Consider the following 17,063-nt stretch of genomic DNA (forward strand, 5'->3'; position numbering starts at 1 on the left):
CCAATGTAAATTCGGAGATCAATGTGCTGAATCCAGTAGATTTATTGACTGATCTCTATTAGCCTCGAAGATAAGAATTAGAATTCTTCAGGATTAGCCGTCAGAGTCTAATCATTTAAGTGTTCAAGAAGTCAAAGATAAAGAGATTATCCTAATCTCACTGGCAGGCACCTTGGATAATGAGGGCATGGCAAATCGGGAATTTTTGTGTTTTTTTGTTTGGTAAACCTCGGATCAAAGTAATGGACATCCACCTCACTAAGCTACAGAATGCAAGACCGACACTCTCATTTTGAAGAAGTGTTTGAACAGTATCACACACAAATAGCATGGCTAAGGTTTCTCATCTCTGGTCAGTCTTACATAACAGATTTCCCCGAGATAGCTGGGGAAGGGGGAGCAGACTTTGGAGGCGACAGGCCCTGTTCTCTCTGCATACTGAGCTATTAGGAAACCCACTGTATTGCCCAGTCTAGGGGGGATATATCTTATACACACCACAATTCCCAGCCATAGCATCTCACAACCACATTTAAAGACTACTAACATTTCTATTTACTTGTTTGCAATAGAAGCCCCAAGGAATAGTTCAAGCTGTTAGTTTTCAGCTCGGACATAAAAGCAACAAACTCTGTAGGTGAACAGGGTCTCACTTTAAAGGCCTTTGGAACTTTAAAGGCTTTTGAAAACCTGACTATTTCATTAAAGGACTTGCTGGTTATCAACAGACTATAAGAATTGGCTTAACAAAAAAACAAGGTTCCGTGAACGCTGTGTACACCGATCCTAGTTCTAGTCTATGAAGTACTGCATTTATTTAGTGTCTTTTAACAACCTCAGGACATTGCAAAACATGTTAGTGGGTGTGGTCCATTCGATCAGATGATTAACTTCCTGCAATTCAGGCTCCAACCCGACACTGTACAGTGTTTTTTCAGAAAATACTGGGGGTGAGGGGAGTGGGAGGGGCATGTCGGTTGGGAGCCTGGGACCATGAAAAATTCTACCCAGCAAATCCTACTAGACAGTAACTGCTGGAAGAACAGTATAAAATATATATACAGTATAAAACATGAATTTGGTCCTTTTTCTGTCACATATCCTTATGGAAGTTTGCCTTCTTTTCTCCTCTTCTCTGTCTCTCTGTTGTCCATCCTGGAGGAAGAGCTCATTTTCTTTGCAGTGATTTGGCAGAGGCAACAGAATAGAGCTTTTAACATTTCCCACATTACAACAGTGACTACACTCCAAAAGTACTTAATTGGCTGTAGAGCACTTTTGTTTTGAGACGTCCGGTGGTCGTGAAAGGTACTATATAAATGCAAGTCTTTCTTTCTTTAAATTCTTTTGCCAGGTTTTGCTGATGTTACAGATTAAATCTTTTTTTTAGTTTGAGAATCGTCACAAACACACTTGGAGCCCATCGATTTTAAGATTAATCTATTTTACAACTGGTATTGGCTGTTGTGATTAAAAAATAAGAACATTGCCCACTTGACTAATTTTTGAACAGTACTTTAATGTTATTGAACCTAATAAGTGAATTAAATTGTTTTATTTACACGGCTCCCACCAAAATCTGTGAAGCTTCTGTTCCCTCACGAGTTGGAGTGCGACATTTTATATTGGGTCAGAGGACGGACATACCTGTAACTTAACCTTCACTCCATCCACGTTCAATACTTTATTCTGAAATGAAAAAAAGGAGAATGTAAACTGAATTGTACTGTACAACCTTTTCACATCTCAAAATAGCAACACAACTATTACAAGAACAGCTGACCAACTGTATTTCATCAATTTGTGGTTCTTTATTTGTTTTTCACTTATAGATTGGATGCCTAGTTAAGATTCCATGCCTTGGCCCTCTCTATCTCTGTAACCTCCTCCAGCCCTACAACCACCAGAGATCTCTGCGCTCCTCCACTTCCGCGGCCCTGATTTTAATCGTTCTACCATTCGCGGCCATGATTTCAACTTCTGAGGCCCCAAGCTCTGGAATTTCCTCTCTAAACCACTCCATCTCTCCAACTTGCTTTCCTTTTTTACGACGCTCCTTAAAACCTTCGACCAAGCTTTTGGTCACTTGTCTTAATATCACCTTGTGTGGCGCAGTGTTTTTTTTATAACGCTCCTGTTAAGCACCTTGGGATGTTTTACTACGTTAAAGACACTATATAAATGCAAGTTCTTGTTTGTTTGTTGTTGGATACTGTAAACTTTGCTTAAGATCACATTTATACCAGATTAAAAGATCCCAAGATAGGTTGAGATGAACAAGCTCTGCAGCCTATTCGTCCTCATCTTTAAAAAGGAACGAAAGACCTGCATTTATTTAGTGTCTTTTAACAACCTCAGGACATTGCAAACACTTTAGTGGGTGTGGTCCATTCATTCAGATGATTAAGTTCCTGCAATCCAAGTTTCTGCGACACAAAAAATCTGCAAAAGGACATAGACAGACTAAGTGAGTGGGCAAATATTTGGCAGATGGAGTATAATGTCGGAAAGTGTGAGGTCATGCACTTTGGCAGAAAAAAAAAATCAAAGAGCAAGTTATTATTTAAATGGAGAAAGATTGCAAAGTGTCGCAGTACAGCAGGACCTGGGGGTACTTGTGCATGAAACACCAAAGGTTAGTATGCAAGTACTGCAAGTGATCAGGAAGGCCAATGATATCTTGGCCTTTATTGCAAAGGTGATGGAGTATAAAAGCAGCTATATAAGGTATTGGTGAGGCCACACCTGGAATACTGCGTGCAGTTTTGCTTTCCATATTTACGAAAGGATATACTTATTTTGGAGGCAGTTCAAAGAAGGTTCACTAGGTTGATTTCGGGGATGAGGGCGTTGACTTATGAGGAATGATTGAGTAGTTTGGGCCTCTACTCATTGGAATTCAGAAGAATGAGAGGTGATCTTATTGAAACGTATAAGATTATGAAGGGGCTTGACAAGGTGGATGCAGAGAGGATGTTTCCACTGATGGGGGAGACTAGAACTAGAGGGCACGATCTTAGAATAAGGGGCCGCCCATTTAAAACAGAAATTAGGAGAAATTTCTTCTCCCAGAGGGTTGTAAATCTGTGGAATTCCCTGCCTCAGAGAGCTGTAGAAGCTGGGACATTGAATAAATTTAAGACAGAAATAGACAGTTTCTTAAACGATAAGGGGTTATGGGGAGCGGGTGGGGAAGTGGAGCTGAGTCCATGATCAGATCAGCATGATCTTATTGAATGGCAGAGCAGGCTCGAGGGGCCGTATGGCCTACTCCTGTTCCTATTTCTTATGCTCTTATGTTCCTGAATGCCAAGCCTACCATAGGCCTTCTTACCATCTTAAACATGTACCTGAAGAGGGATATAGGACCTTCGCTTTAACATCTCATTCACTGGTTTCCAAAAAGCCACAGCCATTTGAGAGTGAGTATTAAAACCAGACATTGAGACGGTAACCCATGGTAATCAGGAACAATATGTAGTTCATTATCTCATCTCAGGGGCTCCCATTAAACATTCACACCTGGAGGGGTGGTCACTTCCTGTTCAGCTTTGCATAAATCTTCAAAAGGGAGAAAAAACAGAATTGCTTGATTAGCAGCTCTTCTGGCCAATCACAGGAAAGGGGGAGGTGTCAGGAACAAAGCCCAACTTCCTGTTGGAGAGGAAACAAGGGAACAAAAAGACCCGCATATAGTCCATTAGGTTTTCAAACAGAAGTTGCGAGTGCAAGCTTTAGCTAGCCTACAAGGAGAATGTAGAAGGGTAATTAGGAGTTACTTTATTTTAATCAAGTAAGATGGCCCACAGATGTAGGGAAGCATAGTGTGTTAATTATTTTTGTATTATTACACAAAGACAAATTGAACTCATTGCAGTAAGTGAGTACATTTGCTGTGACAAATTCAGATTTGATCTTATCTCACCAGAGGTTTCCACCATCCACATTCAAAAAGACTGAAGACACACACATGCAAAAGACGTGAATATCCAGTTCAGATTGTAACAGCCCTGGATTACTAGGTTGTATAGTTAGATATTGGGGAGTATGGTTGCACCCCTGAACATAAGACATTCAGACCACATTCTGAGTGAGCAGCACTACTGTCCCTAATAGAACATCTTCGGCAGACCCTAAACATTGTGACAATAGTGAAAAGGAAACTGCCCCTCCCAAAATCTTCCGTTCGACAGACAGTGATAATTCTTCTGTGTCTAACAACAATTCAACTTTTTCTTTTAAACTTCATTTTATAAAAGTTTGCATGAACTAAAAAAAAAATCAATGGAGCAGGAGAGCTCTGGAAAAAAAATGAAAACAAACTGCGACATTGCATGAACAGAAAAAGCATTGCATTACACATACGCAGCACTGCACCATCAGCCATGGCTCAGTGGGTAGCACGCTTGCCTCAGAGTCAGAAGGTTGTGGGTTCAAAGCCGCGTTTCCTACATTCCAACAGTGACTACACTTGAAAAATAGTTAATTGGCTGGAAAGCACTTTGGGACATCCTGAGATCATGAAAGGTGTTATATAAATGCACATCTTTCTTTTCATGAATTCCCTTTCATCATTTCATCACAAGTAAAAGGCACAGAGTTTCAATGCAGATAATTTCCACATAGCCATCAGTTGCCTGAGGGTGATCATTAGTACCATTATGCCACCAGATCGCAGTGTCATACTAATGGTTCAAATCACACGGTGTTCTGGGAGTATTTTTCCCTCCTACAGCAATGTGCAAAAGCACTATTAACACACAGAAAACTACTTGTGTCTTTACTCACCAGTTAAAAGGGAGCTTTATAAAAATCCAATTAAAGAGCTCTCCACTACTGGCATGTATAGTTTCCCTGCATACTTTAGCAAGAAATAATAAGCCACTGTGACATTAGTGTCTTGTGGCACAGGTCTGCTAATAATCTCTGCAATAGCTTGCGGTAAATACGAAGCATTCAGTTTGAAGCTTGTTTCTCTCATGTGCACGACATTGTAACTCTTGGATATTGGGCATTTATCGCCGAGACATTTGTGCAGTTCTCACTCTCTTCGGCAGAAGGGTATTGTGAACATTTGATCAAGCTGTCAGTCACACACAGGTAGCACTAAGGGTCATCGACCTGAAAGGTTAACCCTCTCTCCACAGAGATTGCCAAGTGTTTCAAAGCTCTTTCTGGTTTATTTAACATAGGAACAGCCATTCGGCCTCTCGAGCCTGTTCCACCATTCAATCAGATCATGGCTGAGCTGCACCTCAACTCCATTGACCCACCTATGGGCCATATTCATTGATAACCTTACCTCACAAAAATCTGTCAATCTCAAGTCTTGAAAATGTCATTTGACCCCCAGCATCCACAGCTTTTTGGAGGAAGCGAGTTCTAAATTTCCACTCAATCTTTGTGTGAAGAAGTACTTTGTGATTTCGGTGCTAAATGGCCTGGCTCTACTTTTGCCTATTGTCACCGTGCATCACATTCATTAAAGAGGTTGAGTGTCTTCTGTTGAAGAGCAGTCGTGGATTTGTATTGCCTGGCAGCACTGGAGATATAGGCAGCATGCCCTTTACTGCCAGCCTGTTTATCCTGCAAATTTCTGCTGCCATGGCAAACAATTTCTTTTTAAAAGAAGAACTGCACAAGCACAACGAACATGGCTTGAATGGGCATAGGAACTGGCATTTTCACGGCCCCTGAGAAATGATGGTAGTCAAGAGACCAAATTTGTGAGCCCCAGGGCCACAGTGGCTTAGTCTTCTTCATTTGTTTTTATTCCACCACAGTTTAACAGTAATAGCTTACATTTATATAGCGCCTGTAAAGTAGTAAAACGTCCCAAGGCGCTTCGCAGGAGTGTTATCAGACAAAATTTGACACAAAGCCACATAAGGAGATATTGGGACAGGTGACCAAAAGCTTGGTCAAAGAGGGAGGTTTCAAGGAGCATCTTAAAAATTGGAGAAAGAGGTGGAGAGGTTGAGGGAGAGAATTCTAGGTTAGGGCCCAGGCAGCTGAACGCATGACTGCCAAATGGTGGGATGAAGTGCGAGATGCGTAAGAGGCCAGAGCTGGAGGAAGTTAGAGAGGAGGATGGTGTCTTTCATGATGTCAAAGGCAGCAGACAGGTCAAGAAGAATGAAGATGGATAGTGCACCACGGCAACAGTCATGTCGGATGCCATTTGTCAATTTGATTATTGACGTTTCAGTGCTGTGGCGGGGGCAGAAAACTTATTGGAGATCCTGCTTTCTTAAGCCAAATTTTAATCAACAGAACTTGATAAATGAGAAGTTAATTTAGACAAGTTCCCCATCGCTGCCCAGAGAGTGCCTGATGCACCATTGATCTTATGTTGTGTTCGTTTGTTGAAGAACAACCTCCATTAACTAATATTTTGCAAATACTCATTGCAGCGGATGTGTAAACAGGTCGTTGTAAAAATATGAATAATTTATTTTGGACTGTATTCAAAGCCGTTTCTATGACAGATGCAAGGTAATGGTTTGAACTCAGCCATTCATCCCAGCGTCACAGATGAAATCCGAATAAATATTCATTTCCATCCAGCTAAATAATACATGAGGTGTTAGAAATAAGTGTTATTTGCAAATTAATCTGAATGAAGAAGAGCATTTGCACCATTTAATTGGAGAGATGAATTTGCATAATTCTTCATTAACAATTTGATATTCGATAGTCACTAATAAATCCAATAGTTCAATTCAGAAGAAACTTCTTTACCCAGAGAGTGGTTAGACTGTGGAACTCTGCCACAAGGAGTAGTTGAGGCGAATAGCCTAGATGCATTTAAGGGGAAGCGAGATGAAGTAGACGAGGGAGAAAGGAATAGAAGGATATAGAAACATAGAAAATAGGTGCAGGAGTAGGCCATTCAGCCCTTCGAACCTGCACCGCCATTCAATGAGTTCATGGCTGAACATGCAACTTCAGTACCCCATTCCTGCTTTCTTGCCATACCCCTTGATCCCCCTAGTAGTAAGGACTACATCTAACTCCTTTTTGAATATATTTAGTGAATTGGCCTCAACAACTTTCTGTGGTAGAGAATTCCACAGGTTCACCACTCTCTGGGTGAAGAAGTTTCTCCTCATCTCGGTCCTAAATGGCTTACCCCTTATCCTTAGACTGTGTCCCCTGGTTCTGGACTTCCCCAACATTGTGAACATTCTTCCTGCATCTAACCTGTCTAAACCCATCAGAATTTTAAACATTTCTATAAGGTCCCCTCTCATTCTTCTGAACTCCAGTGAATACAAGCCCAGTTGATTTAGTCTTTCTTGATAGGTCAGTCCCGCCATCCCGGGAATCAGTCTGGTGAACCTTCGCTGCACTCCCTCAATAGCAAGAATGTCCTTCCTCAGGTTAGGAGACCAAAACTGTGCACAATACTCCAGGTGTGGCCTCACCAAGGCCCTGTACAACTGTAGCAACACCTCCCTGCCCCTGTACACAAATCCCCTCGCTATGAAGGCCAACATGCCATTTGCTTTCTTAACCGCCTGCTGTACTTGCATGCCAACCTTCAATGACTGATGTACCATGACACCCAGGCCTCATTGCACCTCCCCTTTTCCTAATCTGTCACCATTCAGGTAGTAGTCTGTCTCTCTGTTTTTACCACCAAAGTGGACAACCTCACATTTATCCACATTATACTTCATCTGCCATGCATTTGCCCACTCACCTAACCTATCCAAGTCGCTCTGCAGCCTCATAGCATCTTCCTCGCAGCTTATACTGCCACCTAACTTAGTGTCATCTGCAAATTTGGAGATACTACATTTAATCCCCTCGTCTAAATCATTAATATACAGTGTAAACAGCTGGGGCCCCAGCACAGAACCTTGCGGTACCCCACTAGTCACTGCCTGCCATTCTGAAAAGTCCCCATTTACTCCTACTCTTTGCTTCCTGTCTGACAACCATTTCTCAATCCATGTCAGCACACTACCCCCAATCCCATGTGCTTTAACTTTGCACATTAACCTCTTTTGTGGAACCTTGTCGAAAGCCTTCTGAAAGTCCAAATATACCACATCAAATGGTTCTCCCTTGTCCACTCTACTGGAAACATCCTCAAAAAATTCCAAAAGATTTGTCAAGCATGATTTCCCTTTCACAAATCCGTGCTGACTTGGACCTATCATGTCACCTCTTTCCAAATGCGCTGCTATGACATCCTTAATAATTGATTCCATCATTTTACCCACTACCGATGTCAAGCTGACCGATCTATAATTCCCTGTTTTCTCTCTCCCTCCTTTTTTTAAAAGTGGGGTTACATTGGCTACCCTCCACTCGATAGGAACTGATCCAGAGTCAATGGAATGTTGGAAAATGACTGTCAATGCATCCGCTATTTCCAAGGCCACCTCCTTAAGTACTCTGGGATGCAGTCCATCAGGCCCTGGAGATTTATCGGCCTTTAATCCCATCAATTTCCCCAACACAATTTCCCGACTAATAAGGATTTCCCTCAGTTCCTCCTCCTTACTAGACCCTCTGACCCTTCTTATATCCGGAATGTTGTTAGTGTCCTCCTTAGTGAATACCGAACCAAAGTACTTGTTCAATTGGTCCGCCATTTCTTTGTTCCCCGTTATGACTTCCCCTGATTCGGATTGCAGGGGACCTACATTTGTCTTTACTAACCTTTTTCTCTTTACATATCTATAGAAACTTTTGCAATCCGTCTTAATGTTCCCTGCAAGCTTCTTCTCGTACTACATTTTCCCTGCCCTAATCAAACCCTTTGTCCTCCTCTGCTGATAGGATTACATAAAGAGGGGATGGGAGGAGGCTCGTGTGCATGGACTAATTGGGCCGAATGGCCTGTATGTGTTGTACATTCTAAGTAACACACATCGAGTGCATTCTCTTGAAGTTGGGGAAAGAGGCAGGGCTTCCTTGTTAGAAAGTCCATCAAAAAATTATTTCCCACCTGGTCTCTAACTGAAAATAATCCTTCCTTCTATTCCTGCACAAATGACAGATGAACAGATCTCTGAGGCACACAGAAAGCTAGTGGCACACCTCACTTTCCTCTTCTGAGAGGAATGTGCCCACATATTGGGCCCAAGTTTGCCCCCCTGCTTAAAACGGCGCACCTCCATGAAGAAGAAATACCACGCCGAAAACTTACCTCAGTATTCTCCCTGCTCCTGGAACATCGTATTGTGAATGGTAACTTTTATGTGTAGGAAGAGGAGGAGAAATCACTTTAATTTCAAGTGATGAATCAGGAAATTTGAAGTTGCAAACCTGTGTTTTCTTTTAATAACTAAAATTTTAGATGCAATGTCAATATATGCTTGCATTTTAAAATTAATATTTTATTAAGGTAGTTAAAGCAGCTGTATATTAACACTTAAATAATTTGAACAACCTGTCGATTTTTTCCCCCCGTTATTCTCCTTCACCCTCCCCCCATCCCAAAGCGGGAAACCTTCAACCGCAGGTCCAGTAAGGCGGCCGATTCCGACCTCATCGGACTTCCAGAAACGGGGATTTTGACTCTCCCGGCTGTGGCTGGCCTCAACCCGGCCTCAACCTTCAGCCCTGGTCGCTTCTGTCTCTCCAGCGATTTCTAGTTAATGATTTATCCAGCCTGGCACTTAATTTCTTTAGCGATCAAGTCTCGACTTTTGGTTAATGATCTGATCCTCCCCCAGCCTCCCCAGGGCTGAACTCGAGCGTGTCGGCTGATCTCCGAACTCCTTTCGGGGCTAAATGGAGTTGTCTGCGGTCCCTCATGCGAGGGAGCTGAAGCCCCCTGCCTCTGCCAGGTTTCAGGCTGTCGTTTTTAAAGTCTGACCAAAAACCCGAAAAATAGGCAAAAAGGGAAAAAATTCCCGCCCGAAAAGGGTTGAAAGGGGGTGGGATGGCAGCCCTTAGTTTCTGCTGCTCTTTCGTAAGGAAAGAAGAGGGAACAATGTTTAAACTTATCGCTAACAAATCTCTCAGTTGGTGCTTTAGGTGCAGGGTTCCTTCTACTTTTTATTTGTTAATTAATTGCTTATTATTTTTTGTGCTTTGTTTTGTGCTTTGTAAGCCTTGGTGCTTTCCTTGTATTTTTTACTTGTTATTGTGCTTTGTTTAGTGCTTGGTGCTTTAAATGTACTGCTTTTAATGCTTAGTGCTTTAAATGTACTGCTTTTAGTGCTTGGTGCTTTAAATGTACTTACCTGAGCTGATTTCTTAGCTCACCGCAAGGTTTTTCTGTGCGGACACAAGTCATACACTGGCCTAAGTTAGTTTGGATAACTTTTAGCTGGCCAAAACAGGCATAAGTGGCTGGTAATGCCCTCTTTTTAAAAAAAATAAAACTAAAAAAAACCTAACTAACTCACTTACACTGGAGCAAATTAAATGGGCAGAATTGCGATTTTTAAGATGCTCCAAAAAAAATCTAGTTGCTCCAAAAAAAGCGGAGCAACTCCTGGGCAAACTTGGGCCCCATGAGATCTAAAGTATTTCCAGGTTTTTCTCAACAACTTGCATTTATATAGTACCTTTAATGTAGTAAACTGTTCCAAAGCGCTTCACAGCAGCATCATCAGACAACATTTGACACCGAGCCACGCAAGGAAATATTAGGACAGGTGACTAAAAGCTTGGTCAAAAAGATAGGTTTTAAGGAGTATCCTTAAAGGAGAAATACAGGAACAGGAGTAGGTCATTCACCCCCTCGAGCCTATTCTGCCATTCAATTAGATCATGGCTGATCTGTATCTTAACTCCATCTACCCACCTTGGTTCTGTAACCCTTAATAACCTTGCATAACAAAAATCTAGCAATCTCAGTTTTTAAATTTTCATATGACCCCCAGCCTCAAAAACATTCTGGAGGAGAGAGACAGAGAGGTTCAGGGAGGGAATTCCAGAGCTCAGGGCCTTGATGGCTAAAGGCACTGCCGCTAATGGTGGGGCAAAGGAAGTGGAGGATGAAGAATTGGAGGAACACAGAGATCTCGGAGGGTTGGAGGAGGTCACTAAGATGGAAGGGGAGGCAGGATGAGTGGCCATGGAGGGGATTGAACATGAGAATGAGAATTTTAAAGGCGAGGCGTCGATGGACTGGGGGTCAGTGTAGGTTCCTCCGCTGATTTTCACCTCTCGAGCACAAGGGTGCTGAAGCCAATTCTAAGCTGCACCACTGCATCAATGAAGATCGTCACAGATTGAAGGCTAAACCTGAAACTGTCCCGATCTGTAGGGCTGCGATTTCGCCGACCACGGCAAGTCTGGGGTGGCTGAGGTTTAGAGCGAGATGCCAGCCTGATCCTGGCTGCAACCCACTCTCTCCAAGTTCCAAATGATTCCACCTTGATGGGGCCTGTTAAGCCGCCCAGTGAGGTTCCCAGCCAATTAAAAGGAAGCGGGTCTGATAAGGTCATTTGATGACATATCATCTGTCGGTTTCCTTAAAAGGACCACGCCCACATTGATTCTGACAATTGTGTTCTACAGCATTGAGCTGCTGCAAACACTGACAAGCACTGCACAAAGGTAAGTTGGTGTGAGTAAAGTTGTGTAGGTGTAGGGTAGGGAGGCAGAGTGAAGGGGATGTGATGAGTGGCACAGCAGGATGAGGTTGAGTGTGGCTTTGCAGCAATGTTTCGTGATCTACTAAGATCATTGAAAGGTTTGCATCACTGCAGCCTGGTCCTCCTGACGAAATCCCTGCTTGTTTCTGTTTCTGTTAATGTGTTGTCAAACATTGAAATCTTTATTTGTGTTCTTGGTCAGATTTGTGTGCACTTTTGGAAGTGGCTTAGTGAGTTGCAGTGAATGGTGAGACATAAGGGTAACCCCCGCAATGGTGATAATTGTGAAAGGAATAGCTTGGGCATTGCAGGGATGCTTTATGGTGCTGGTGTGGAGTGGTGCCAACCTGGTGCATCATGTGACAGCCAGAGTGTACAGCATCAAGTGAAGTAAATCTGGCCACGGTGAAGCCATCCTGTCCATGTGGTCCAGTGCTGATGCCCTGTGTCCTGTGCAGCAATGTTGATTGCAGAGAAGGTTGGTGCTGCTGGTGTGCCTGGTGATGCTGGTGTTGGGATTCTGAGGACCAAGGTGAGATTTTTTCCAAAGGCACCGATGCTGATGGAATAGATGGCAAGTGAAGTTGAGATGACAGAAGCGATCTGTCAATGGTGGGAGAGGTTGTTCCAATGAGCTGACACTGGATAGAGTGTTTGCTCCAAACACTTGCTAGCTGCGTAAAGCTCAATTTGTCTTCCAAATGCAGTAAACAACAGCTTCTAACCTTGGAAAGTGAACTATCAAATGGGAGCTTTTATAGACCACTTGCAGCTTGTCAAGTTAATGAATCATCCCATGCTGACACAACACCCGACCTCCTTGCCTGACGTGATCCCCGAGCAGCGGGGAAGCCGTTGGCGAGCTCTAAAAGGTGAGCTTAAAATAGTATTTAAGTTCCTTTTAACAAGCTCTTAATAATCTAAGTTGCCTCTCCCACCGCTTGGTGTTGTGTCTGTTCAGCGCTGACAGACCCCACACCTGGGAGACTAGCGTGGAGGCGGGTTGACAGTGGGCTCCTGACCCGCTGTCAATCATTTCAATTGTGACAGCTGACCCGCCTCCGATCCCGTCCTCTCGGCGTCGGTAAAATTCCGGCCTATGTCTCAGTTGCACACTTTGTCAGGCAATTTTCCCAGTGAGTCACCAGGGCATTTTTTTTTAAATCTGCAATAAACCCTAATTTATTATTGCTAATGCTGATTGCTTGAAACACTTATGCTTCTAGTCTCTGACAGCACTATATGGAAAAGAAACTGTTATTCACTGAAGTAAGAAATTAAATGTCAATCCTAATTCACTCAAAGACTTTCTTTCTAAACATGCAGAGCCCTAAAATGCACAGTCCACTGAAGTGCCCCATGATATTATTTTTGCAATATAGGGTTAGGTTTATAAGAGTCACGTTTTTGCACACATTTATTAAAAGTACAAAGTATTGTTGAAGCAGTCCTGCGGGTCAACTGTTTGAGCACTTATCTCCCAAAGTAGGTCACATCATGAGCTACGCTGTTTGTAGCGAGCTTGTCAATCTTGACTAATTTGCCACGGTTGGGTGGGTTCACCAGCTCTTGGCTGGCTTGTATGAAGGAGAAATATTCGGTACAAATTAAACAGCGAGGTGTGGGGGGTGGGGGGGAAGATGCTGGCAATGCTGGAAATCAGAAACATAAACAGAAACACACCACGGGTCAGTCAGCATCTGTAACAGAGAGAGATAAAACATACAGTGGGGTCCATTTTGACTTTGTGCAATTGTGTGAGTGCGAGTTGGCAGCCACTTTACACTGCTCCCATTTTTTTTACATGTCCATTGAATCATGGAATCATAGAAATTTACAGCATGGAAGGAGGCCATTTCGGCCCATCGTGTCCGCACAGGCCGACAAAGCTATCCAGCCTAATCCCACTTTCCAGCTCTAGGTCCGTAACCCTGCAGGTTACGGCACTTCAAGTGCACAACCAAGTACTTTTTAAATGTGGTGAGGGTTCCTGCCTCTACAACCCTTTCAGGCAGTGAGTTCCAGACCCCCACCGCCCTCTGGGTGAAAACATTTCCTCTCAAATCCCCTCTAAACCTCCTACCAATTATTTTAAATCTATGCCCCCTGGTTATTGACCCCTCTGCTAAGGGAAATAGGTCTTTCCTATCCGCTCTATCCAGGCCCCTCATTATTTTATACACCTCAATAAGATCTCCCCTCAGCCTCCTCTCTTCCAAAGAAAACAAACCTAGCCTACCCAATCTTTCCTCATAGCTAAAATTCTCCAGTCCAGGCAACATCCTCACAAATCTCCCCTGTACCCTCTCTAGTGCAATCACATCGTTCCTGTAATGTGGTGACCAGAACTGCACGCAGTATCGAGCTGTGGTCGAACAAGTGTTTTATACAGTTCAAGCATAACCTCCCTGCACTTGTATTCTATGCCTCGGCTAATAAAGACAAGTATTCCGAATGCCTTCTTAACAATCTTATCTACCTGGCCTGCTACCTTCAGGGATCTGTGGACATGCACTCCAAGGTCGCTTTGTTCCTCTACACTTCTCAATGTCCTACCATTTAGTGTGTATGCCCTTGCCTTGTTAGCCCTCCCAAATGCATTACCACACACTTCTCCAGAATGAATTCCATTTGCCACTGTTCTGCCCACCTGACCAGTACACTCAAATCTTCCTGCAGTCTATAGCTTTCTTCTTCATTATCAACCACACAGTCGATTTTAGTATCATCTGCAAACTTCTTAATCATACCCCCTATATTCAAGTCTCGATCATTGATTTTTATCACAAAAATCAAGGGGCCGAGTACTGAGCCCTGCGGAACAGCACTGGAAACAGCCTTCCAGTCACAAAAACACCCATCAACCGTTACCCTTTGCTTCCTGCCTCTGTGCCAATTTTGGATCTAACTTGACAATTTGCCATGGATCCCATGGGCTTTTACTTTCATGACCAGTCTACCATGTGGGACCTTATCAAAAGCCTTGCTAACATCCATATACACTACACACTGCTCTCATCAATCCTCCTTGTTACCTCTTCAAAAAATTCAATCAAGTTAGTCAGACACGACCTTCCCTTAACAAATCCATGTTGACTGTCCTTGATTAATCAGCGTTTTTCTAAATGAAGATTTCTCCTGTTCCTCAGAATTTTTTCCAATAATTTTCCCACCACCTAAAGTCAACGGAAATTAGCTATCACCCGCTTTACACATTCACACAAAGTCAAAATTATCCCCAATGTCTTTCTTGAGAACAGAGTGTGAGGGATGAGCAAATATCATAATAGAATCAGGAAAAAGGGGAGGACGGGTAGGAGGAAAACTCAAGATAATAACTGTCATGTATGTAACCACAATGTAACACCACTGTATTACTGTATACACTCAACCTAAATGCACACCTTGACCACAAGGGGTGAACTTGTGGGAGATACTCCTTACCTGATCACACAGGTATATAAAGGGAGGTCCCATGCAGGATCATCACTTGCGGTCCTGTGAATAAAGAGTTAAGGTCACTGAGTGACCTTGTTCCCTAAATGTGCCTCGTGTGGTTTCATATTGTAGAGTAAGGACTTTATATTGGTGACGAGAAACGGGAATTTACGACATAGGAACATAAGAATTAGGAACAGGAGTAGGCCATCGAGCCCCTCGAGCCTGCTCCGCCATTCAATAAGATCATGGCTGATCTGGCCATGGACTCAGCTCCACTTCCCCGCCCACTCCCCGTAACCCTTAACTCCCTTATTGGTTAAAAATCTATCTATCTGTGACTTGAATACATTCAATGAGCTAGCCTCAACTGCTTCCTTGGGCAGAGAATTTCACAGATTCACAACCCTCTGGGAGAAGAAATTCCTTCTCAACTCGGTTTTAAACTGGTTTCCCTATATTTTCAGGCTGTGCCCCTAGTTCTAGTCTCCCCTACCAGTGGAAACAACCTCTCTGCCTCTATCTTGTCTATCCCTTTCATTATTTTAAATGTTTCTATAAGATCACCCCTCATCCTTCTGAACTCCAGCGAATAAAGACCCAGTCTACTCAATCTATCATCATAAGGTAACCTCCTCATCTCCGGAATCAGCCTAGTGAATCGTCTTTGTACCCCCTCCAAAGCCAGTATATCCTTCCTTAAGTAAGGTGACCAAAACTGCACGCAGTACTCCAGGTGCGGCCTCACCAATACCCTATACAGTTGCAGCAGGACCTCCCTGCTTTTGTACCCACGTGAATGGCCACTGGTAGCACAGAGGAACGGGACTGTGTTGGGGAAGACTGGGACGATTTTGTCGAGAGGCTTCAGCAAAGCTTCGTTACGAAAGAATGGCTGGAGGATGCAGCGGCCGACAAGCGAAGGGCTCATCTTTTGACCAGCTGCGGATCAAAGACTTACGCGCTCATGAAGGACTTACTAGCACCCGAAAAGCAGGTGGACAAAACCTTTGAAGAACTTAGCAAATTGGTCGAGGAGCACCTCAAACCGACGAGTAGCATACATATGGCCCGACACAGATTCTATACCCACCGATGTCAGGAAGTACAAAGCATACCGGACTTCGTAGCAGACCTCCGGCCTTTGGCCAGCCTCTGTAAGTTCACAGATGCCTGCAGGAGGGAGATGCGAAGGGACTTCTTTATCGAGGGCATCGGTCATGCGGGGATTTTTCGCAAATTAATTGAGACCAAGGATTTGACCTTGGAAGCGGCAGCGTTGCTAGCTCAAACTTTCATGGTGGGGGAGGAAGAGACGAAAATAATATACGCACGCAATTCTGCCTCTAACGCGGTGAGGGATCAGGGAGTCAACATCATCAATACGACTCAGAGCCCCGCAGGCAGGCAGGGGCAGTTCGACACCCCCCAGGCAGCAATAGACCCCAGAGTAGGAATTCAACAGAGACAATGGCAGCTGAACGGACATTCACGCCATCACAGTGGACAATGCAGCCTGAGATGGGGCCATTGACACCCACTAATAGGGTACTTAAGAGCAGTCCAAGGGACAGTCAGTGTGAAATGCCTAGCCATAGTCCCTTTGTTCCCAACAATGGAAACTTTAACTCATGCTGGAGGTGTGGGGGAAAACACTCAGCCAGATCTTGCAGACTTCAACAGTTTGTCTACAGGAACTGCAATCTCAGTGGCCATTTAGCTTGAATGTGCAGGAAGCCTGCAACCAGACTAATATATGAGGAGGATGGACCAGGAGAGGGTTCTTTGAGGCAGGATGACTTTTGGGGCGAATCGATGGACGCCGAGGTTCAGCGGGTCCATGTGGCGAATATTCACAGTTCATACACCAAACAATACCAATGATAATGAGGGTTTTATTAAACGGTATCCCAGTACGCATAGAGCTGGACACTGGGGCCAGTCACTCATGGGCGTTCAGCAATTTGAGAAGCTATGGCCATTTAAAGCCAGTAGACCAAAATTAGCATGTATTGAGACACAATTACGGACTTACACTAAAGAAATCATTCTGGTGCT

The 17,063-nt window shown here is 43.6% G+C and overlaps 1 protein-coding gene across 1 annotated transcript in view; it reads right to left on the bottom strand.

Annotated features, from left to right (window-relative positions):
• The window catches only part of LOC139225914 (ras-related protein Rab-26-like), a 424,746-nt gene that overhangs the window by 199,297 nt on the left and 208,386 nt on the right, over nt 1-17,063 (bottom strand). Inside the window, exon 3 of the mRNA XM_070856775.1 lies at nt 1,648-1,689. Within this exon, the coding sequence (XP_070712876.1) occupies nt 1,648-1,689 (42 nt within the window). The remainder of the gene's footprint in view (nt 1-1,647; nt 1,690-17,063) is intronic.

The sequence above is a fragment of the Pristiophorus japonicus genome, chromosome 15 (genome assembly GCF_044704955.1).
Source record: "Pristiophorus japonicus isolate sPriJap1 chromosome 15, sPriJap1.hap1, whole genome shotgun sequence".
In the NCBI taxonomy this organism is placed as follows: Eukaryota; Metazoa; Chordata; class Chondrichthyes; family Pristiophoridae; genus Pristiophorus; species Pristiophorus japonicus.